The sequence below is a fragment of the Xiphophorus hellerii genome, chromosome 5 (genome assembly GCF_003331165.1).
Source record: "Xiphophorus hellerii strain 12219 chromosome 5, Xiphophorus_hellerii-4.1, whole genome shotgun sequence".
Taxonomy (NCBI): domain Eukaryota; kingdom Metazoa; phylum Chordata; class Actinopteri; order Cyprinodontiformes; family Poeciliidae; genus Xiphophorus; species Xiphophorus hellerii.
This window is the reverse complement of record NC_045676.1, coordinates 27709074-27729969: the sequence shown is the minus strand read 5'-3', so window position 1 is coordinate 27729969 and position 20896 is coordinate 27709074. Positions and strand designations below refer to the sequence as shown.

Sequence of the window (20896 nt, the reverse complement as noted above, 5' to 3'; positions counted from 1 at the left end):
ACGATGATGTTGATTTTCTGTGCAGTTTTAGAACTGTAGTCTCTAGTTTCGTGGCCCTGGCAGCGGAGGAAGTGAATGAAGTCATTCAGTCCATGTTGGTCACACTTCCAAATATCGGATCAGTATTAACGGCTCGGCGCTTCTCTCGTCATAGCGATGGATGCTGTTAATTTCCTGTGAGCTTCACAGCGTCAAACAGGCGGCAGGGACAGTTGCTTTGATTTTGATATTCTGATTTCAATGAAATTTGATAAAAATAGCATATTATAGCAAATCCAGGAAAGTTCTGGATTTGCTGTTTAAAAGTCGGTTTGATGCTGTTTATTTTCTTCTTTGTTGTGCAACGAGCATATGTCTTACTGGAAAATATGCTCCACGATCAGAATGCGATCATGTGCACAAAACAGCATTTAGAAAGAACAGGTCATAGGTCAGAAGTTCATCGACTCAGCTCATCGTTTTAGCAAACGATGCAATCTAAACTCCGGATCAGTGCTGTGTGTTTTCTACGGGGCCAAAGGTTGCTTAAAAGGTTGGTTAACATCCAAACACACATTCAGTGTTGAACACACAGAGACGGCTGAAAGCAAACCCAAACTTTATTTAAAAAATGACCGTTCCAACTGTAAAAACTTTTAGTGTTCATATGGTGCTTTGTCTTTAATAGTATACACATTGGATGAAAAGTATCTGTCCCACTTTTGGATATAAGTTACAATAAAACATGTGATATATTTGCACAAGATGAACAAAAACAGGATGTAGTTATCTGAGCTGAATCATCCATGTGTAAATACTCCTGTGTACTCATGGATTAAATAAAGGTGGCGTAGTGTCCGTTTAAGAGCCGATGAAAAACCTTCTTTGTAACGTTAAACTAGAAATTGAAGGCTGATTCTTTCCATGCCAGATTCCCGGCTGGCTGTAACTTTGTAACTTGAGGTGCTGAACGAGGTTCTCGTCATCTAGTCCCACGCTACGTCTTCTCGGCCGATCACAAGTGCTTCCCCCGGCCTTCGGATATGACGTGCTCGGGAACGGCACGGGTGTACCACTCCGACCACGCCCCGTCGTACAAGGACGCCTCAGAGTGTCCGCACTCGTGGGCCGCCAGCGCCAGGACGCACGCCGTCACGCCGGAGCCGCACGACACGCACACGGGGCGGCTGAGGTCCACTCCGGCTCGGACGAAGAGCTCCCGGAGGTTCTCCTTGGGCAGGAAGTGTCCGGACTCGGACAGGCAGGACTGAAAGGGAATGCTGGCGGAACCAGGGATGTGGCCGGGCTCAGTGTCTGTGAAACGGAAAGGAGAGAGATAATTATGGAATGGAATTGTTTATTGATTAGAGATAATTCCTAAGAGCTAAAAGTAAGAGGCGTTTTATGACATTTAAAAGGACAGAAAACACAGTATTGTAACACAGCATTTACACAAAATCAACAGATCCCTGCATTTTTTTGTGCTAATACATAATTGTGGGATTTTTTTCCATAAAGATGGTCAATAGCGTTGGGTTTAAGTGACTGCTAACTACCACCTGTAGGTGGCAGTATTTCTAACTTCTACAACACTACTGCCAGTGTTGACTTTTCTTTTACAAGAAAGGTCAAGTTATAGTCCGTGGTTGATACGTGAAGTGACATCGCGCCAGTCATTTTAAGGATGCTCATTGGTCCCCCGAAAAACGACAAAAACCCAGACATCATCATCAATCAATAAAATCCTCCCAGGCCGAACTTGAAAACTGGACGTTATGCTGCTAACACTTAGCTGTCGTCAACAACTCAGGAGGAAGTGAGAGTGCTGCGCAACGCAAGTAATAACCCGGCCGGAACACGGTGCCTTAAATAATGCACCGTCTGCATTTAACAAAGCTTCGAGGCAGACCAATTTTCCTCGAGGAATTTTAACAATCGAGGTACTCGAATCACTCGAGGAATCGTTTCAGTCCTATTACTGTCCTAGGACGATTATACATCAATATATGATCATTTTTTAGTAGTTTATGCATTTTTTTTCACATGGCTATTACTGTAAACCATCACACATTCGTCTTCCTCTTTGCTTTCTTTTCCACCGCTGTTGTTGAACTTCAGCACCTCAGATGCTATAATCTGCACCAGGTGTGGACATCAAGTGCTTAGAGTCCATCCAATTAGCCAATTATATGATTAGCATGCAGAGTGAGAACCTTTAGCACTTGATATATAACAGCCTTTAAAATACTGCAGCCCTTTGTGATTTTTCTATCAAACACAATGATGTTACAATTATTAGTGTGACTGTGCAGCTCAATTGTGAAGGTTTAATTATGAACAGGCAACTGAATAATAATAACCAGTCATTTTAATGAACACACTAGACAGTTCATACATTAAGTAAACGTGCAGCAGTCCTCTGAGTTCTTTCTTGTCCGTTTCTGAAAACAGTTTGTGGAAACCCCCACTAATTGTTTAAGCATCATGGTAGTTAAAGTGGTAATTAACATGAACATGAACGTCATATAAAGCACATTTCAGTAAAAAGTTAACTAGAAAGAGGACACATCTGACTGAGCCACTTCCTCTTTTTTTTAACTTAAAGTTTCTTCCACTTTCCCAATGACATTTAAGTGAGTCAAGTCTTTCCTAGTTCATACGAGATCACACCGGATACGCAGAAGGCCCTTGGTCAACCATGTTCTGCACCTCCATGTTAGTGTCTTATTTCTTTCCTTCCTTTATCTCAAAGAAATGCACTGATCTAATATTTTTTTATGTTGATTCCGATACCTGTTGGACTCAATTGTTTACATGTCTATTATTGTTTGACGTAGTTTTTTAGGGGTTTCCTAATTTTGACCTTGCAAAGCATTCCATCTGATGGTGTAATTTAAGGTCTTTTTGCAGTAGAAAGCATTTTAAGTGATGTATGCAAAAACTCAAAACGTTATCCAGCCCCTGGTGTTCCCGTGTGAAACAAAAACCTTCAGAGTGGTCACTGAACTTCCACCCACAGGACTGAAAACCAACACATCTCCCTAAACACAGAAGCTGTCTGACAAGCCACACGTAAAAAAAGGTAACACAATACTTTTATCCTCTTATGATGGCTAATTCTTCCAAAACTCTTTCATTCATGCGAAGAAAACACTAAAAATGTTGAATTTCAGCACAAAAAAACCAAAACAAATTCAACATTTTTAGAAATGCTAGCTCAAAGTTCTTAAACTTTTCTCATGTCTCTCAACTTATTAATGCAACTTTCCATCTACTTTATTTTGATTGTGTGTGGTTACACCAACATGAAGTAACGCAGAGTTGTGAAATGATGCACAGTTTAAAATTATTGCTAAATGTTTTCCAGAACAAACGTTTGAAAAGCACAGTGAGAATTTATGTTCGACCCCTGCGAGTCGACAGAACCACCTTCTGCAACAACAACACGTCTCTATCAGCGTTTACGTCATTGTTTTTTTGCGTAAAAGTAATAATCAGGGAGGAGATTGACCTTTTCACAGACTACCCACCTCGTATTGTACCGTCACGACATGACGGTATAATATGTCACAACATGGTGACAGTCTAAATAAATATGTAAAACAGTTTTTATTTTATAAAAGTTACATACTGCATCTTTAACTCTGGTCATTTTAACTTTGTGGTGAAGAAAGGCATCTCCACAGGATGATGCTGCCTCCACCTTGCCTTACTTCACCATTTGAAATGTTCAAGCTAGTATGCAGTGCCACTTTTGTGCCATGCAGAGAGTTGAGCAAATGCCCAAGTCTTTAGTTCACATTATGAGATTTTTACCCCAAAAAAGAAAGAAAGAAAAAAAACAACCTTGTTCTGCACTTTTCTGTTTAGGAAAAGTGCACAAAACAAAACAAGTGTCTGATTTGTAGCATTGGCTGGTTATTGGGAGGAAGTGATTTTATGACAATAACATCCTAAAAGTGGAATTCTGTAGCTGTAAACCTTAATGAAGAGTTGCTTGGAGATGACTTTCAGTCTTGAGTTGCCAAGGTGACTGTGAAGGTCACGCTCACCTTACAGCTCAGAGTTGAAAGTCATTTGGGGGATTATCTTGTACTCACTGTCTCTGGGTTCAGGGTCCACTCCTCGGAATCTTCCCGCGGACCTGGCATCCACCACCTGGAACTGTTTGGTGTCCAGGTTATTCAGCAGGTCGTCATAGGTTTTAATCCAGGAGCGCTTTATGGACGCCTTGAACTCGGTGGGAGAGGGTCTGACATACTTATGGCTAACCGGTCGACCCTCCAGTTCCCAGTTCCTGAACCCCCCGTTCAGCAGAGACACCGCGTTATGCCCGAACACCCGGAACATCCACCAAACGCGGGGCGCCGAGAACGCACCGAAGTCGCTGCGGTCGTATATCACGACGTGCGTGTCGTTTTCGATTCCCAAATTCCCAACGTAATCTGCGAAAACTTTCTCCGACGGCAGCATGTGGTCCAGGGGGGAGGTTTTGTCGCTGCACTGGTCTATGTCGAAGAACGCGGCGCCGGGGATGTGCCTCTCCTTGAACTCCCTTTTGGCGTTTCTCCCCATTTTGGGCAAATACCACGAGCTGTCCAAGACGCGCATTTTCCCCCGAGTCGTTATCGCGTCCGCGAGCCATTTAGTACTGACCAGAGCTCGAGCTTGAAGCGCCATGGTGGGTCCGGCAGAGGAGAGTGAGCCGCTTGTTGTGTCGGCTTGGGTATGGAGTCGGACCTCTGCAGGGGGTTGAACACGGCAGTAGGTGTAAAGGTGAAAGCAGCCGAGAGAAGAGCGCGCGTCCACCTTCTGTTCACAGCTATCCAAAGTCTTTATTTACCCTGAAGCAGTTTATATCAACATAAAACATTGATTTTAAAAAAAAGGCTTCATAGCAAAATTTTACCTAAACACATTTTTAAAAGTTTGGAAATTTTCTTCCCACAATGATTGCCTTGTTTATATTTATTGTGTTATTATTGCTTAATAATAAATAATACATCTTGACAAGACCAGCATAAAAGAGATAGTATATTATTATCATTAGTAGTAGTAGTAGTAGTAGTAGTAGTAATAGTAGTAGTAGCAGCATTACTTTGTGCTAGCATGGTTGCGATTGTTATTGTTGGGTAGGAACTAATTGCTTATCAGTTGTTGTGCGGGGAGCTGCTTTCAGTGAGCACACACGAGGAAGCTGTCGGACTCACATGTTTGTTTGGTAGTTTTAAAGCGGGTTACTTTAGATGTAGTTTGAATACAGTGCAACAAATCAGACATTGTTAGGCGAAGATGTCAGCGTCATTGATCAGGAGAGGCCTGGAGCTGCTGAACGATGACATTAAAGGTCAGTTTAACCTGTTAGCTTGTTACGATGCTAACATTAGCGGTGGAGCTAATTTGAGGCTAAGAGCTGGTTTTTAATTTTCTCTAGGTGAAATTAAGTTTGAAATAATGTTTCAAAGTTTATTTGAATGTTTTTTTGAATGAAAAACTAATTTAAATATTCAGTATTCAGTCAGAAATAAAACCTTTTTGAAAATGTGTTTTGAACTGTTGGGCAGTCAGTGGTGTAGTTGACAAAAGCACAATGCTTTCAAAAAGTATACAATATTTTGTTGTGGCTGTCTTTACTAAATAAAACCAACAAACGAGGAACTAAATAATCTTAGTAACATTGAGGACATGCTCCATCCTAATCGGATATTCCTGTGGCTTCTTCCAGACAGCAGTCGAGTGAAGAAGAAGAAGAAGACGAAGAAGAAGCAGACCCCCAGCTCAGCCACAGTGATGGATCTGGTCAGCACCAAGCGGCAGGGGGTCACCAAACAGGTCAAGAGGCTGCAGGGCCGCCTCGGGCCCAGGAAAAGCAAGGCCACAGTCAAAGACAAGCGGATCAGATCAGCAGTGGGTCAGAACGTGCTTTCATACTTCAGTTGATATTAACCAATTTGTGTCCAGAATCAGGATTAGTTGTAGTAGGTTACACAGCTGGTCAGATGCGTCTCAAACACCGTGGAGGAAAGAATTGTCTTGGCTACTTATATTCTATATCCACCATATCTTTATGGTACTATGTAAAAAGAAGAGGTTTAAATTATAATTTTTTTGTATTCTTGCAGAGGATTTTAGGAAAAACCAACCAAAAAGCCAGCTGAGCGCCAATCTGAAGTACTTTTTGGAAACAACAGGCAAAGCAGAAGCCTTTGATGCAAAGAAGGTAATGACGAGTTATTTCTCACTTATCACTATGCTAGCTTTTTAATCCATCACTAAAAAAAAAATGCACATAAACAAAAATTAACCAAATGATGCTGAAATATCAGATTAAATTATCACAGCGATCATTCATGTCCTGAAAATCATGTTTATGGCCAAAATAAGTCAGACACTGATTCCTTTATTATTTCTTCAGCTTAGTTTATTTATTGAAAAATTGAAAACAACTGTCATTTTAAAGCACTTTATAAGAAAACTGAATAAATGTACAATAAATCAAAGCCATACTGTTGGTGTTTTCAGTACTCTTTCACATAAATAAAGAAACCGTGACATTTGATGACATGCGCACACGATTGATTCTTTTTTTCCTTCTTTTGGTGTGACTCAGATTTTGAGGCACAGCAGAGGGAGGCAGTCAAGAAATCGCCCGGACGAACCTGTGAAAAAGTCCAGGGAGGCTCAGTCGGTGTTCACGGAGGAGGAGTTCCAGCGGTTCCAGAGGGAATACTTTGGCAGGACTGTGGAGGAAAAGAAATGACACCAACTCTGAGGGGAAACATGAAAAAAGGACGCAAACCACGGAGAAAGCAGCCGGACTGTGTTGTGTGGATCAAAGTGGATTTTTCAGTGAGACTGTACTAGAATTTAGTTCCACTGCAATCCACAGAAATACTTTTATTACCGAAACAGTAATACACCCTCCCTATTTAGAGGTGGGGTGTACAGGTTTATTAGATCATATTTCAAAACTTACTGTGGAAAACAGTAGTGGATGATTTGTGCACATTATGATTTTCTAATTAAAAAATGATGAAGAAAACATGTTTGAGTTCAAATGCTTGACACAATATTACAGTGTGAAGTATTTATATTTATTTATATCTCTGTATTGTGCATCTGATTAAAGTTGCAGACTCAAACTTTAACTGAACAACAAAACTGAACTAAGGCTGAAACGATTCCTGGACTGATTTGAGTACCTCGATTATTAAAATTCCTCGAGGAAAATTCATTGGCCTCAAAGCTTTAAGTTATATTTTATTATTTAAGGCACCGTGTTCCGGCCGGGTTATTGCGTTGAGCAGAGCTCTCAATTCCACCTGAGTTGTTGACGAAAGCTAAGTGTTAGCAGCATAACCTCCAGTTTTCAAGTTTGGCCTGGGAGGATTTTATTGATTGATGTTAATGTCCGGGCTTTTCTTGTTTTTCGGGGAACCAATAAGCATCCTTAAAATGACTGGCGCGATGCCTGGAGTACGGCAGCTTTTCTCCTCCCGGAGCTGCTGCCTGGTGGCGGTTCAGAGCGAACAGTGGGGAAGAGCTGCAGGTGTATTTATACAGGTGAGCGGATAGACTGAACACTGCGGGCGGCTGCACATTAGGTAGTTAACCTAAGTGTAGCTTTATGGACGAACCGGAAAATTTATTCCATATCACTCCGGTTGCAACAAATGGGTGGCGGAGCTCATCGTGACGGCACATAACTGGTAGATGAGTTTCTGTGTGTGACGAACGACGGAGTCAAATCCCGTCTCTAACATGAACACAAACGCTGTAAATGTTTGGGCAAGGTGAGAGTTCATCTATTAGACTGACTGAAGATGAATACATAAACGAAAAGCTGGACTACAGACATTTTACCAATGTTTTATCTTTTTGTTTTATCCAATTAATTGTAAGAATAATCGATAGATTACTTGATTGCTAAAATATTCATTTACAACAGCCCTAAACTGAACATATAAACTGTTGAAGCAAAAGCCTGTACCAGTGTTGTATAGTAACGAAGTAAAAATACTTCACTACTTTACTTAAGTATATTTTGGAGTACTTCATACTTTCCTCGAGTATGAAAATTTTTGATGACTTTCACTTTTACTTCACTATATTTCCGAACTTAATTGCGTACTTTTACTCCGATACATTTTCAATGTGTGGTTTAGTTACTCGTTACAAAAAAGCGAGAGAGAGAAACAAAGTGTTTTGACCCCACCTACTGATTAGCAAGTAGGCTACCGAACAAAGTCCGTAGCCTGGGCTTGTTCATCACCTCCAATAGGATACACCTGTTTCGCTTCTCCCATTGTTGGGGAAATCAGAACACCTTACAGCGGGTGGGAGGGAGTGACGGACACAGAAGAGTGCTGCCCGCACTGACGCGGCTCAGGGATTACGTGACACGCAGCGCCGTGCCCTATCATGCACTGTAAGCTATGTAATGTGTTTGAGGCAGTTGACCAAAATCCCGGACAATTTTTAAATTCCCCCCGGACATCTTTTTAGGTCTGAAAAGTAGGACATGTCCGGGAAAAAGAGGACGTCTGGTCACCCTAGTTCAATGGGGGACAGAAGCCATAGCGATAGCAATTTAGACTAAATTTAACGAATATAGGAAAGGCATGCAAGTTCAAAACCACAAACCATTAACATGTGCTACTCTTTAAAACTGGAACAATTTATTAGCAGGTTTCATTCTGCCTGCACTTGGTTGGGTACATTATTTTAAGTTTATTTGACAAGTTTACCAAAATATAAGAAATGTCATTCAAACTTGCCTTGTTTTACTTTTTACTTGTACTTTTCATTACATTACTTGAGTACATCCATTTTTACAGTAATTTCCATACTTAAGTACAAGAAGTTTCAGATACTTTAAGACTTTTACTCAAGTAACATTTCAGTCAGTGACTTCGACTTTTACCAAAGTCGTATTTTGGAGAGGTACTTGTACTTTTACTTGACTCTGAGATTTCAGTACTTTATACAACACTGGCCTGTACTGTACTGTTTATACAACCAGTTGTATAAACAGTACAACTCACTACATACCAGAACAATTACCACCTTTGTATCGGGAGATGCTAACAAAATCTAACCTACCATAGCATTGTAACGAATATAATAAGATGGATGGTCATCTAAACAGATACAGAATCAGATTAGCCACATGTTTGATGAGACAATGAGAAAAATTCATAATAACTTTAAGAAACTTTTGTTTTCCTTCGCATAGAAAATGTTTGTTTCGGACTCCATACCGTTGATTCTGGCTCACTAGAAGCTCAGCTGCTACATTCCTAACATTCCAGAAAACTTGAATCTGTGAATGTTGTAAAGAACTGCATTTTCTTATGCTACCTTTATATAATAAAATCTGGAAAAACAACTCAGATGTAAAAAAAACAAAACATGAAATGGATGTTCAGACGGGTCTTTTCCAGTTCCACAGATTCTCAGCTTGTGGTTCAGATCACTGAGACTGTGTGGATACGTTCAGTCACTCAGAGCCAAGAGAGGCGTTTTGTTTCTTTTGTCACGCCCTTTAATCAGTTAAAATTTTACATTGTTATACGTCAAATGTCCCCACATGAGCCACAATCATTTTTAACTCAGAGCAACAGGATCCTGCAGGCTGCACCATGGAGCAGGTGAGAGAATTTTATTTTTTCAAGAATTTGAACGAGAGTAAAAGTCAACAAACAGAAAAAATACCTACCGGAGCTTTTAAAGCTTTGAAGGTGTCAATTTTGTCATGAATACATAACTGTGTCATATTCTTACACGATTAAAATTAATTCTACATCTGCTTTGATCCAGCTTTAAATTTTGTGAAAATTTTTTCATAAACACATGATCTCAGAAACCGTTTGGCTAAAAGTTATTCTTTTGCTTTAAAGCTATACTTTTAAAGGTTTCTTACGTAAATCAGAATATGATATTTAAATGTTTGAATACTACACCATGTCCTACTCAGAAAACAAAAAAACCTTTGCACAAAAAAAATGTAACAAAAAATGTGATGGTGAAATGTCCCATACCAAAATGTTCAAAGCAACACTTATTACGCATGTTTTGAGAGTTAAGAAGGCTTTTAATGTCACCTTTCATCACACGTTGCAAGAACATCTAACTTTTTCATAAACATGAAGCGTTTATGTAATAAATCATAATTCTGAACTCATTTTTAAACCCACCAGATTTTCACACTGAACTGCTCCAGCCATTTGTTACTGTAAACAAAATAATAATAAATCGATAACTATGTTTATCTTACGAAACCTTCTAAGAAGAAAATAATAATAAATTGATAACTATGTTTATCTTACGAAACCTTCTAAGAAGTGTTTGAAACTAAAAGTGAAAGTATTAAATCTGCACCAGCTAGTCAGTGAATCTTGTTGGACAAGCCGTGCAGGATTGTTTCTGTTGTCCGTTGGTCTTTAAACGTTCCACGACACGCTTGAATATGTTTTGTGAAAGGCTTCGGACTTGTTTTCAACTCCGCAATCTACTCGCAAAAATGTGCAAAGCAAGTTGAGAAACCGCTTTCCAAGCGCTCATGTATCTGCAGTTGATTACGTCCACTGAATAAATAAATTGGCCTTTGCAAATAATTTATTTGTAAAACTTGGAACATTGTCATGGGTTACACAGCAGACAATTAAAGGCTCCAATTAACGGTGCGTTCTTCTGCGGCATATTTCCATGGAGGCCTAATCCAGCCAGGTTCTTAACCACAGCACAGCTCTGACAGGAAAAGAATTAACACAAACACTTACCTAGAATTTCCTTTTTGTCATAAAGGTTTTATATCTTCACTCGATCATAACATTATGACTGAACAGGTGGAAAACCTGGAAGAATTTCCTTGTATTGTTCTAAACTGGTTTAGATCTTCATGACTGGCTCTACTGTTAACATCTGCCAGTTCTAAATTTGAATGATCAAAGAGAAGGTGGGGTTCCTCAGGGCTTCATTATTGGGCCACATTTGTTTAGGGTCTGTTTAAATCAGGATTTTTGTTCATCGTAGCTTACCTGCCACGCCTTGCCATTTGCAGCCTCCTGTTCCTCTCCCGAGGAAGATACGCCTTCACACACGATCCTTTGATGACGACTATCTGAAATGTGACCCCGCTCCTCCTCAGTCTCAGGTTTGAGAGAGAAGAAATCTTTAAATTCATACTCCGATGCAGCAGTGTGGATCATTACCACGAATGTTGATAGTTGATGCATTGGTAAAAGTCTTTAACCGACAAGGTGACGTTTGTTTTTGTGTGTTGTCAACTCAGAACGGTTCGGAGGACTCCACTCCTCAACCGGTGCCCTCGCGCATGAATGTCAGAAGACAATATTCTGAACAACATGAAAACATCAGAGAGCAAGTCCAGGTATATAGGTTTTTTTTGCTTTTTTTTTGAGAAATATTTGTATTATTTGACTGGTGTGGAGAATACCTTTTTTTTTCCTCAAAGGTGGATAAGGTTATCTTTAAGCCCCGACCTCCTCCGCTGCCGGCCAGGCCGCCACTAAAACATTTCAAACCCAAACAGAGTTCACTTCAACAGAACTGAGACTTAGGTTTTTAGGTGGACCAGAGTTGGATTGCGGATTCACACCATCCCCCTAACAAACCAGACATTCTTGGCAAACGAGCTAGAGTTCAATTAAAGCGGACTAAAAGGCTGATGCGAATGCACCCTGAGATGTGCAGAAACTGTGGACCCATTTAAATCATGAATTTTGTTTACTGTAACATACCCTGTAACATCTGTTGATTTCCATGATGTGTCATTTATTTGTTCTTACTTCAAACGTGAAAGTTTCCTTTCATGACCTCTTTAAATGTCCTTCTTAACTTCATTGTATTTTCCTTTTCATTTATTTTTGTTTATTTTGTATTTTTGATCCTGTAAATCACTTCATTTTATGAATGGGACTGTACAAATAAACTTGGCCTTACCGTTTGCAGCCTCCCGTTTCTCTTCAGAGGAAGATAAGCTCACGAGCCGTTGATGAAGAGTGGCTGAGATGTGACCCTCCTCCATCTGAGGTTTGAAAGAGAAGAAATCTTTAAATTCATACTTCTATGCAGTGGTGCGAGTCATTATTAAAAATCTTTGGAATGAAATTCTTTAACCATTCGTGACATTCGTTTTTTGTGTGTCGTCAACACAGGACGGTTCGGGGGACTCCACTCCTCCACCGGTGATCTCACGGGCGAATGTCAGAGGACAATGTGCTGAACAAGACCAAACCATGAATGTCAGAGACCTAGTCAAGGTATATGTTTTGTTTTTTGTTTTTATGTTTATTGAGTTGTGCTGACTCCATGTGGAAGTTATTACGTTTTAGAAAAGCTATCACAACACATGGCCTTTCCAGGTGCATATGGAGGTACATGAGGTAAGTGTGTGTGCTGAAAAGGTTTAGAAGCTTTGTAAGAAGTTTTGTTGTGAGAGTACAACAAACTTAATGGCAAGAACCGACTCAATCGTAAAACTTTACTGTTCATTTTTTTGCTAGACTTTTAACGACCATTACCAACAACGTCCTCCATTGCTGATCAGGCCAGCGAGCGAACAGGCCACAAGGAAAATTATAAAACAGGTGAGTATTTTCAACTTCAGTAGATCCTCCAAATGGAGCTTTGACGTTTTGCTGTAACTCTGTCTGTATGCAGGACGACTCATCGATTTCCTCCAAGCCAATGACACGTGAGTGAAATGACTGAAATTATTTACCGTCCAATGTAAAATGAAATCATTTTGTTGAGGTGCCAGCCATTTTGTCCCTTCACCAGTTTTGCCATTTTTCTGTTTTCATATCCTACATTTTCAGATATAAAAGCAATTGACATTTTGTACTACCCAGGGACCGGTTTGCACTCGCCGTGGGGACAAATCAAAACCAATTATTCAAAATAAACCTTCTGTAATCTGCTCAAAGTCTACTTAAAAGAACAGTTTTTATGTGAGTCCAGTATGAAATGTATCAACAGCGACGTTGTTCTTAGTTCTTTTGGTTTAGTAGGCAATCATACTACTGAACCAAAAGGGTATCATGCTCATTATCAATAAAAACAAGGCAGAATATAAAACTTTCAGGTACAATCTATAGAGGGGATTTAAGCATGTCTGTTTGTTTCAGTAACTAATCAAATACCAATTAAAATTATTAAGAGAAATAAACAAATACTAGTAGTTGCAACTTTCTACTGGCTAAAAAACAGAGGTTCAGATTGTTGAAGCATACAAAGAAGAAGGGGCAAACCTAACCTGAAGTGTTTTTTGTTCATTTGCAGCATTGGACGACGTTTTGAAGAACCTCAAACTTAAACAATTATCCATCGAACAGTAAGTAGACTATTGCATCTCGTGTTCTATTACAGGTGGAATATTTCTAGAATAAATTACAGAAAATAACAGAGCAGCTGGTAGCGCCGTTCCCTCGTGGAAAGAATCGCCTAGATTCAAAAGCCTCGTATGTGGGTTCTCTCTCTCCTGGTACTCCAGCTTCCTACTGCAGTCCACAGACATGACTGTTAGGTTGACTGGCTGATTCTCCTTGGCTATGAGTGTGTGGATGCATGTTGGTGTGTTTCTGTATTGCCCTGTGATGAATTGATGAACAGAAGAACCCCCAAATACGCATCCAGGAATGGGTGTGTATTGGATGGAACATAGAACAGGTTCTCATCTAATTGCTGCTTTTTATTTAAAACTATTTACAAGTTTTGGTTGTAACCCCCTCCCAAATTTAGTATCTTCTACTTCCAGTGTCTATATTCTCAATGGTTCAGATGTTTTAACGCCCATCTTTCTGTACTGAACATGTTCAAACTAGTCAGATCTTCTTGTAATGTTCCAGGGACATCAATGTTAAAGCTGAGCATCTGTACAAAGCAATCCAGAGTTACATCCAACTAATGTCCACACATGATGGGAAACTTAAAGTGCTCATCTCAGAACTACGTAGCATCGCTGACAACTTGGACAAGGTAATGTTACACAACACAATACTGCACAATGAAAACATGAACGTCCAGATGTGTCTCTCTTGCTGTAGTGAAAGTCTGTTGACTTTTGGCCGAGCTGAGTTCATTGCATCACGTGAGAACGATAATGCTTTCAGGTCTCAAAGGGAACAAAGATCGCTGGCATCACTGGAGGAGCATCAACAGCAGCAGGAGGAGTGGCAGCTGCCGCCGGGGTGATCCTGGCCCCTTTCACAGCGGGAGCCTCACTGGCCCTAACCGTTGTTGGGGCCGGAGTGGCTGCAGCTGGCGGCGTCACTGGGGCGTCAGCAGCCATCGCAAACAAGGTAACATGAAAACGCTTACTCAGGACTTTGTTTATACTTTCACTAAATTCCCACAGTGTTAGAAAATCCTGCAGTTGCATTGTGATTAGTAAATTATTTAATAGTGTCAGCTAACTCACATTTCCCCAAATCTTTTCCTTAATCTCAATGTTCCAATCATTAGCTTCTTTTGCGTTACTGTTGTTGAACATGCTCCACTCACAGAATGACTTTTACCTACAACAGTGTTGCTAGTTAATAAAGTGAAGCGAATAAAGGGAAGTAAATAAATATCAGAATTATTTTTAGTGCAACAAACACAATTTCTGAACTTCTAACATCTGTTTTTTTTTTTTCCAGGCTAATCTAAATCAAGACAAAAAGAAAATTGAGAGGACCCTTCAGGAGTTCAAAGAGGCTTATGAAGAAATCCTAACATCCCTGAAGTTCATTAACGAGGGCATGGACCTGCTGAAGCGCGAAGGTGTGTCTGCTCTCAAAGCCATGGTGGACAACAACAAGATGGTTTCAAAGGAGGCAGCCTCTGCTGTGCAGCTGACTATTGGGACAGAGAGCTCCGTGGATTCAGAGAAGAGCAACAAGGTTTCCGTTATGCTGGATGGCTTTGCACTCGGCATGGAAATCTACTTCAAAAAAGATGGGCAGACGGTGAAGAAAAAGCTCGCGTCGCAGCTCGCCTTAAATATCCGGAAACTAGCCAAAGACCTTGCTTCTGGTCTGGAAGAGCTTCATAAGATAAATGATGAGTTCAGGGATGTTTAAAAGATAAATATTGTACCTTTCAGAAATTGAAGGCACAAGATGGCAACAGGTTATGGTTCAACTTGGGGTTTTTCTAGGTTCATGCAATATTTTAAAATGCTTAATCAGCCTACATGTAATGATTGTAAACACTAGAAAATAAGCTTGTATTTTCTTTTCCTTGATCTATTGGCTTCTTTGGTATTTCATGTTATTTTTTTTACGATTGAGCTTTCTTAATAAAGTTCTGTAGCCAAGGATGAAACATCACGGTGGAATGAGTGTCGCTTTGGTGTCTGGTTTTGTTGTCTGTCACTCTAAATGTAAGTTAAAGGCGCATATTAGCCTCCAGGGGGCAGCACAGTTTTCAGCTCGGCCGACCACTTCTTCTTTTCATTCTTTTCTATGATGGCGGATCGCAAGCAACTTCAAGGCGAATACCGCCATCTACTGAACATGAGTGTGAAGCGGCGTTGACAATTACACTGTTTTCAAGTTTTGTATCATGAAGCTTCGGGTCTGAAGACGGTGAGGTTGGGTTTTTGTTTGAAGAAACTAGAAAACCGCACACAAACAGAAAACCACTCAACTTAATAGTAATATAAAAAAACAACTACAAAAACAGAAGAGAACGAAAACAGGAAGTAAGGTAAACACAGATCTGAAAAGGCCAGACTATCTAAAATAAGGAATGAAACTACAAATGAGAAGTCAGAAGAAAGACTACTAATTTAACTGCAAAAACGTAACTACACAACAAAATAAACATAAAATCCAACTTGTGACCGAAAGTGAATGGAAGAGAACCTTATTAAATTTATCTCTATAAAAATAGTTTTACTATATATTTATATATATGTACTACTAGTATATATATATACTAATCCTGGCGAGAACGAGACATTACTACAAGAGATTACTGTTAAAATTTTATAGAAATGCATACAAATAATTTTCTCACTATGTAAAAATGCATTAAGAAAATATGAATGAAAGTGTTCCCCATAAAGGTATTTTCTGTTTAGCAACACGATATTTGTGTCAGCTGAAAACCAAGGATGAGTGCCAGCAAACTGCTTCTTGATTTACTGTTTACATCCTACACTGACCTACATTTGACGTACGAGTTCTGTTTTGAAACTCTGCCAGCTGTCGATGACGTTCACAGGGATGAGTTTGTTTTAAACTGCACCATTCTCCTGGTGAGCGGAGCTACCCGTGTCTTCGTTCGTATTCTCCTACGGAACCCCCTCGTGCTGTCATTGTATTTAAAACAAACGCCTCTAATGAATAGCAATCGCGGAAGAATACAGGAGGCAGTGCTTCGACTCTCTTATAGCTCGGTGCGGTCGTCTCCGCCTGTTCTTCGGTTGTGTAGCTGTACATTGAGAGAGATAGTCGTCAGAAGCTCCAAAGCTCAAAAATGGCAGTGTAAAGGCGTGCGGCAGCAACTTTTGCAGCGGCAAAAACTCGGCAGTGCAGCGGCTAAGTGCACTGGCTATTTCTTGCAAAATGGCGTAAGTATTTTTGATTCATTGTCACATTGCGAGGCCTTTTTGTGGGCAGTTTTGTGTCTCCCATTGTTGCCTTTGCTACGTGGCCTCGCGTTTTCAAGTTTTATCGATTACACGAAATAGTTTAAATTATAAGAATTTAGTGGTTTGGTGTCAAATTTCAGCGTGGCGGCTGTTGCTGACCACCCGGCGGCAGTTTATGATGACTGTACTTAAACGTAGGGCTTATGTCGCCTAATATAAATGGAAGTTAATAAAATTGTTTTTATTATTTACAGAAGTGCTATAACTGCGGTAATACACGTGCGTATTTAAACAGTTGTCGTGTTTGTATACATTAGACGCTGTCGACGTGGCGTGGCCAAAATGGCGCGGGCCGTTTTTTCCACCCTCGTTCGACCGCCATGCACAGATGGCGCGGTTGTGAAAATGGCGGTCATCCTCACACATCTTAGCGGTGACTCATACAAGAGGGCGGAGCCTGTCGCCCAATGCATGACCAAATTAGGAAACGTTATTCCCCGGTGGAGGGCGGGGCGTCTCATCAAACACGCATTGACGCTTTAGGCGCAACTAGCTGGAACTGGCCTCCGCCCCAACAGCAGAGATGTAACCAGAATGTTACACTACGTTCAAGGAAGTGAAAATGTTGAATTGGTTTCAGCCCTGACACTGGCCAAACCTGAATTGTTGCATATTATGTAGCACCATGCTTCATAGTTGCTCATTTCCTTCACTTTGTGTTCCACCCGTTTATTGGGCAAAACAAATTCTCTTTTGTAGATTTCAATACAAATATTCTATAGCAACAATTTTTAATTTATTTCCATGAATGACGTATTTGGCATAAGTACTTACTACAATAAATATTCGCAAAATTTCTGACTTCCAACCATGTATATGCCAGTTTATTTTTTTTAATCCCAAAGAATAAACAGTATATTTTCCCACATACACACATAAGAATTGGGGCTAGGTATTATGCAAGTTTAGGAATGTTAGTGGTTTAATCTGATTTACTTTGTTGTGCTATTAGTTGATTTACAGCACATAAATTATTCTCACCTCAGGAAAATATAATTACAAGCCCTTAAGAAGTATTTGCTTTAAAGAAAACGGCGCATGTCAAAACGTTAGTCTGGCTCTGTGTAATGAAGGGTCGGTGAGTGAACTCGTAAACTTGTAAAATGTCCCATACTAAATGCATCAAGTAAAAGCTGGTAACATAATTGATAAAAAAAAACAAAAAACATTTAGAATGGGAGTCGGTGTCCTGAATGGCATATGAAAGAGTTGTATGCCACGTGTTCCGTGTGACGTGTACATTAAGGTCCCCAGAGCAAATGTGATTGTTTTCTTTTTAATTGAAATCAATAAGTTTTTAATTGTAGGAATATATTTTACATTTCTATTAACCATGACGCAATGCTTTTCCCCCCAGGTCTCTCTCAGCAACCACCCTCAGCTTTGCTGCCCTCGACAGCAGTACCAGACCCCTCGACTTGCTGACGTCAGATTCCCGTTTGTTTCCCCGAACCCTTTTGAGGCCATTACCGACCAGCAGCAGCCATGACGCTCTCCCAGCTAGCCTTGGAGGACATGGAGGCCCTGTACTCAGGTTCGTGTTTGGGCGGCGGATGTCGTTGACGCTTTATTTCCAATACAGAATATTGAGTATAAACTATTGACTCAGAGGTTTTGCAAAAAGATTCATCTTGTGTCTCACTTTGAAATATTTGCAGGGAGATGTTTGTGTTTTTTTTAATATATAATTAGTCTTTGGTAGATTTGAGTCTCATGGTAACTGCTTGTCCACAGGGTCCTCGTTTTTGATGGCTGACCCCATGGGGCCCCTTCTGGACCAAGATGAAGAAGAAGCTTTTTCTCCTTCCTCCTCTTTCGAGGTGAAGGCGCCTGCTTCGCCCTCCCTCTCTTTCTCTTCTTCCTACGCATCCTCCACTTCTCCTTATCAGACGATGTCCTTCTCCCCGTGCTCCTCCACTTCCCCTCCTCCGTCCCCTCCCCTCTCTCATCCCACCAAGCCTGAAGCCGAGCTGCTGTCCCTGCTGGGAGCCAGCGATCTGCTCAGTGGCCACGGAGCAGCTGATGGCAGAGGTAAATAGTTGCTTAAAAAATGTCTGAAATGCTTTTTTCATTGAAGCTTTACCAAAGCTAACAATCTTTTTGTCAACAGATGACGATTTGGGCGACATGGAGTGGATGTCAGAAAAGATCGACTTGAGCGACTTTGACTTGGAATCTCTAATTGGCTCTTGCTCAACCGAGTTGCCAAGCTCCCCTGAAGATTTCCTGGCCTCACTTGATTCCCACATGGATCTAGATTCCTTTGACAAAACCGTCTCACCCCTGCACATCAGCCCAGAACCAGACGTCCCCTCATCACTTCCAGAAGCCCCTCCTGTGGCTGAAGACGAGGTGGTGCTAGATCAGGAACTTGTCCTGAAGTCCGAGCCTTCATCGCCACACCCTTCGTCATCTCCCGCCTCTCCGGCCTACACGTTGGAGCTGGGGAGTGAAGTTGATGTCTTGGATGTTGAGAAAATGTCCCCATCTGTCGCCACTGCCATCATCTCAAACTCCAGTGAAATCCTTCAGACCACCAGTCCAATTGTGCTCTCTCTTCCCACCACTCACTTCGTAGTTGTTCTGTCAAACAAAGATGCTCTCCCCAATCTGTCCCATAGCACCGCTCAGTCGAGCGACTCCGAAAGCGACTCCGGCATAGAGTCGGCTGCCGGGTCGCCCCCACGTCGCCCGTCCCCCCCGAATTCCCCCGTCGCCGGTTCCTCCAGAACCAAACCCTACTGCAAACTACAGCCTCCCTCCCCCAAGACCCCCAAAATCAAATCAGTGTCTGGTGCACCCAAGGTGGTGGAAAAGAAATTGAAAAAGATGGAGCAGAACAAGACGGCCGCCACTCGCTACCGGCAGAAGAAGAGGGTCGAGCAGGAGCACCTCAGCTCGGAACTGGAAGACCTGGAGAATAGAAACAACGAGCTGAAAGAGAAGGCGGAGTCCATCAGCCGAGAGATCCAGTACCTCAAGGACCTGATGGAGGAAGTCCGCAAACACCACCGCGGGAAGACCGCCTCAGTCGCCTAGACACCAGGATATGGCCCAATCTCCGCAGTTAAGAGTCATGGTGTCTTTAGTTTCTGTTTCCATGTTTGCGCGCTTTACCGAAGTAAACTATTTTGTAGCGTTAGGAAATTAGAGGTTGGTGTGTGAAGGTGTTGAAACAGGTTCCTGACAGGGAAAGTTTTAGAGTTTGAGAAGAGTATGGAAGTTAATGAGATTAGCTAGCAACGGAGGGCTGAGGGGTAGTTAGGTGAAGCATCTGTACATGCTAGTCTCTCAGCCCCCTGTTTGAACTGTGACTTTACATCACCACCTGTACAAACGGGCAGCTTCTGCGTTTATTTTGTAGACTAGGGATGCAAAACGGGAATCGGAAGTAGCTCAGTTGTCAACCAGACCCAAGAGTAGTAAGTAATTTTTCTGCAAAGTATGATCTTCCTTCCGCCTTGACGTTGCAGAGTTCTTTTTAACCTGCTATAACCCCCCAGTTTCATCTTCCTCTTGACAGCTTCAAGTCCAGAAAGGGGCCTAATAATTTTCAAATGGTTGGTCAAATATCAACAAGAATTTGTGTAAATAGTCTTTTCTTTTTTTTTCTCCCCCATCACTTGGTTGTGGATTTGTGACTCTATTTAATGGTAGATAAATCTTGATGTCTGCTGTAGTTTCCTGACTTGATGCACATGGTTGGCTTGTAAAACGCATTGCTTTCGGGTTGTTTCCTAATAAAGATCTATGGATACTAAACATGACGTTCTGCCTCTTTTCAATATGATTGGCAATACATTTGATCCATACACCAGCCTTCAGTATGTTGGTCATAAAACATGGTTAGGCAGTGTTGGTACTTAAAATTCAGTATTTATATAGAAAATAATGTATAGCAGTAGTTTCAGGCACATTTGATCCTGTTAAGGATTATTACCTACCTAAAATACCTCTTGACAACATTGAACTTGAAGATTTATAATGTTTGTACTCTGAAATCAGTAATTGAGATTATGTAGCATCAATTTACAACAGAAGGCACTTAAATTAATTTCTATTCAATCGTATTTCAGTTGATCGTAGATAAGAGATCCCCGCAGAACCTGGCACACTAGCAGCCGTCTTCCATTACTGACTGGGGGTTTGAGAAGACGAAGACAAAACCGATACAGGATAATAAGGCTTTGGTCAAATCTTAAAGTATGTTTATGTTGCAGCCGTTCTGTTATAGTCCTGTGGTGTGAGGCACAA

General features: G+C 41.0%; 4 protein-coding genes across 5 annotated transcripts; 3 read left to right on the top strand and 1 right to left on the bottom strand.

The window, feature by feature from the left end:
• Nucleotides 1-578: 578 nt before the first annotated feature.
• On the bottom strand, nt 579-4754 carry LOC116720675 (3-mercaptopyruvate sulfurtransferase-like). Its single transcript, XM_032564064.1, has 2 exons — nt 4080-4754; nt 579-1293 (listed from the first exon to the last, which is right to left on the bottom strand). The coding sequence occupies exons 1-2, from the start codon at nt 4657-4659 to the stop codon at nt 995-997; spliced, it is 879 nt and encodes a 292-aa protein (XP_032419955.1). The 5' UTR covers nt 4660-4754; the 3' UTR covers nt 579-994.
• Nucleotides 4755-5121: 367 nt separating this feature from the next.
• On the top strand, nt 5122-7021 carry rps19bp1 (ribosomal protein S19 binding protein 1). Its single transcript, XM_032564065.1, has 4 exons — nt 5122-5326; nt 5705-5890; nt 6102-6199; nt 6590-7021. Exons 1-4 carry the CDS (start codon nt 5272-5274, stop codon nt 6737-6739), a joined length of 489 nt encoding a protein of 162 aa, XP_032419956.1. The 5' UTR covers nt 5122-5271; the 3' UTR covers nt 6740-7021.
• A 2429-nt stretch (nt 7022-9450) lies between these two features.
• Nucleotides 9451-15314, top strand: LOC116719488 (apolipoprotein L3-like). Of its 2 annotated transcripts, none has more exons than XM_032562013.1 (11): nt 9451-9629; nt 11042-11134; nt 11273-11371; nt 11971-12033; nt 12159-12263; nt 12507-12590; nt 12664-12697; nt 13285-13336; nt 13851-13980; nt 14115-14303; nt 14643-15314. In XM_032562013.1, the coding sequence occupies exons 1-11, from the start codon at nt 9621-9623 to the stop codon at nt 15063-15065; spliced, it is 1281 nt and encodes a 426-aa protein (XP_032417904.1). In that variant the 5' UTR covers nt 9451-9620; the 3' UTR covers nt 15066-15314. The 2 variants fall into 2 exon arrangements, with proteins under 2 accessions (XP_032417904.1, XP_032417903.1); XM_032562012.1 differs by having other exon boundaries at nt 11953-12033.
• Nucleotides 15315-16395: 1081 nt separating this feature from the next.
• atf4a (activating transcription factor 4a) lies at nt 16396-20409 on the top strand. Its single transcript, XM_032563962.1, has 4 exons — nt 16396-16561; nt 18000-18176; nt 18377-18673; nt 18753-20409. The coding sequence occupies exons 2-4, from the start codon at nt 18128-18130 to the stop codon at nt 19679-19681; spliced, it is 1275 nt and encodes a 424-aa protein (XP_032419853.1). The 5' UTR covers nt 16396-16561; nt 18000-18127; the 3' UTR covers nt 19682-20409.
• Nucleotides 20410-20896: the final 487 nt, after the last annotated feature.

Coding starts and splice junctions, on each gene's coding strand:
- LOC116720675 (XM_032564064.1), bottom strand. CDS start 4,659: ATGGCGCTTCAAGCTCGAGCTCTGGTCAGTACTAAATGGCTCGCGGAC. Junction 1,294..4,079: donor GGACCCTGAACCCAGAGACA/GTGAGTACAAGA, acceptor TCCGTTTCACAG/ACACTGAGCCCGGCCACATC.
- rps19bp1 (XM_032564065.1), top strand. CDS start 5,272: ATGTCAGCGTCATTGATCAGGAGAGGCCTGGAGCTGCTGAACGATGAC. Junction 5,327..5,704: donor GCTGAACGATGACATTAAAG/GTCAGTTTAACC, acceptor GGCTTCTTCCAG/ACAGCAGTCGAGTGAAGAAG. Junction 5,891..6,101: donor GCGGATCAGATCAGCAGTGG/GTCAGAACGTGC, acceptor GTATTCTTGCAG/AGGATTTTAGGAAAAACCAA.
- LOC116719488 (XM_032562012.1), top strand. Junction 12,591..12,663: donor CAAGGAAAATTATAAAACAG/GTGAGTATTTTC, acceptor GTCTGTATGCAG/GACGACTCATCGATTTCCTC. Junction 14,304..14,642: donor CAGCAGCCATCGCAAACAAG/GTAACATGAAAA, acceptor TTTTTTTTCCAG/GCTAATCTAAATCAAGACAA.
- atf4a (XM_032563962.1), top strand. CDS start 18,128: ATGACGCTCTCCCAGCTAGCCTTGGAGGACATGGAGGCCCTGTACTCA. Junction 18,177..18,376: donor CATGGAGGCCCTGTACTCAG/GTTCGTGTTTGG, acceptor GCTTGTCCACAG/GGTCCTCGTTTTTGATGGCT. Junction 18,674..18,752: donor CGGAGCAGCTGATGGCAGAG/GTAAATAGTTGC, acceptor TTTTGTCAACAG/ATGACGATTTGGGCGACATG.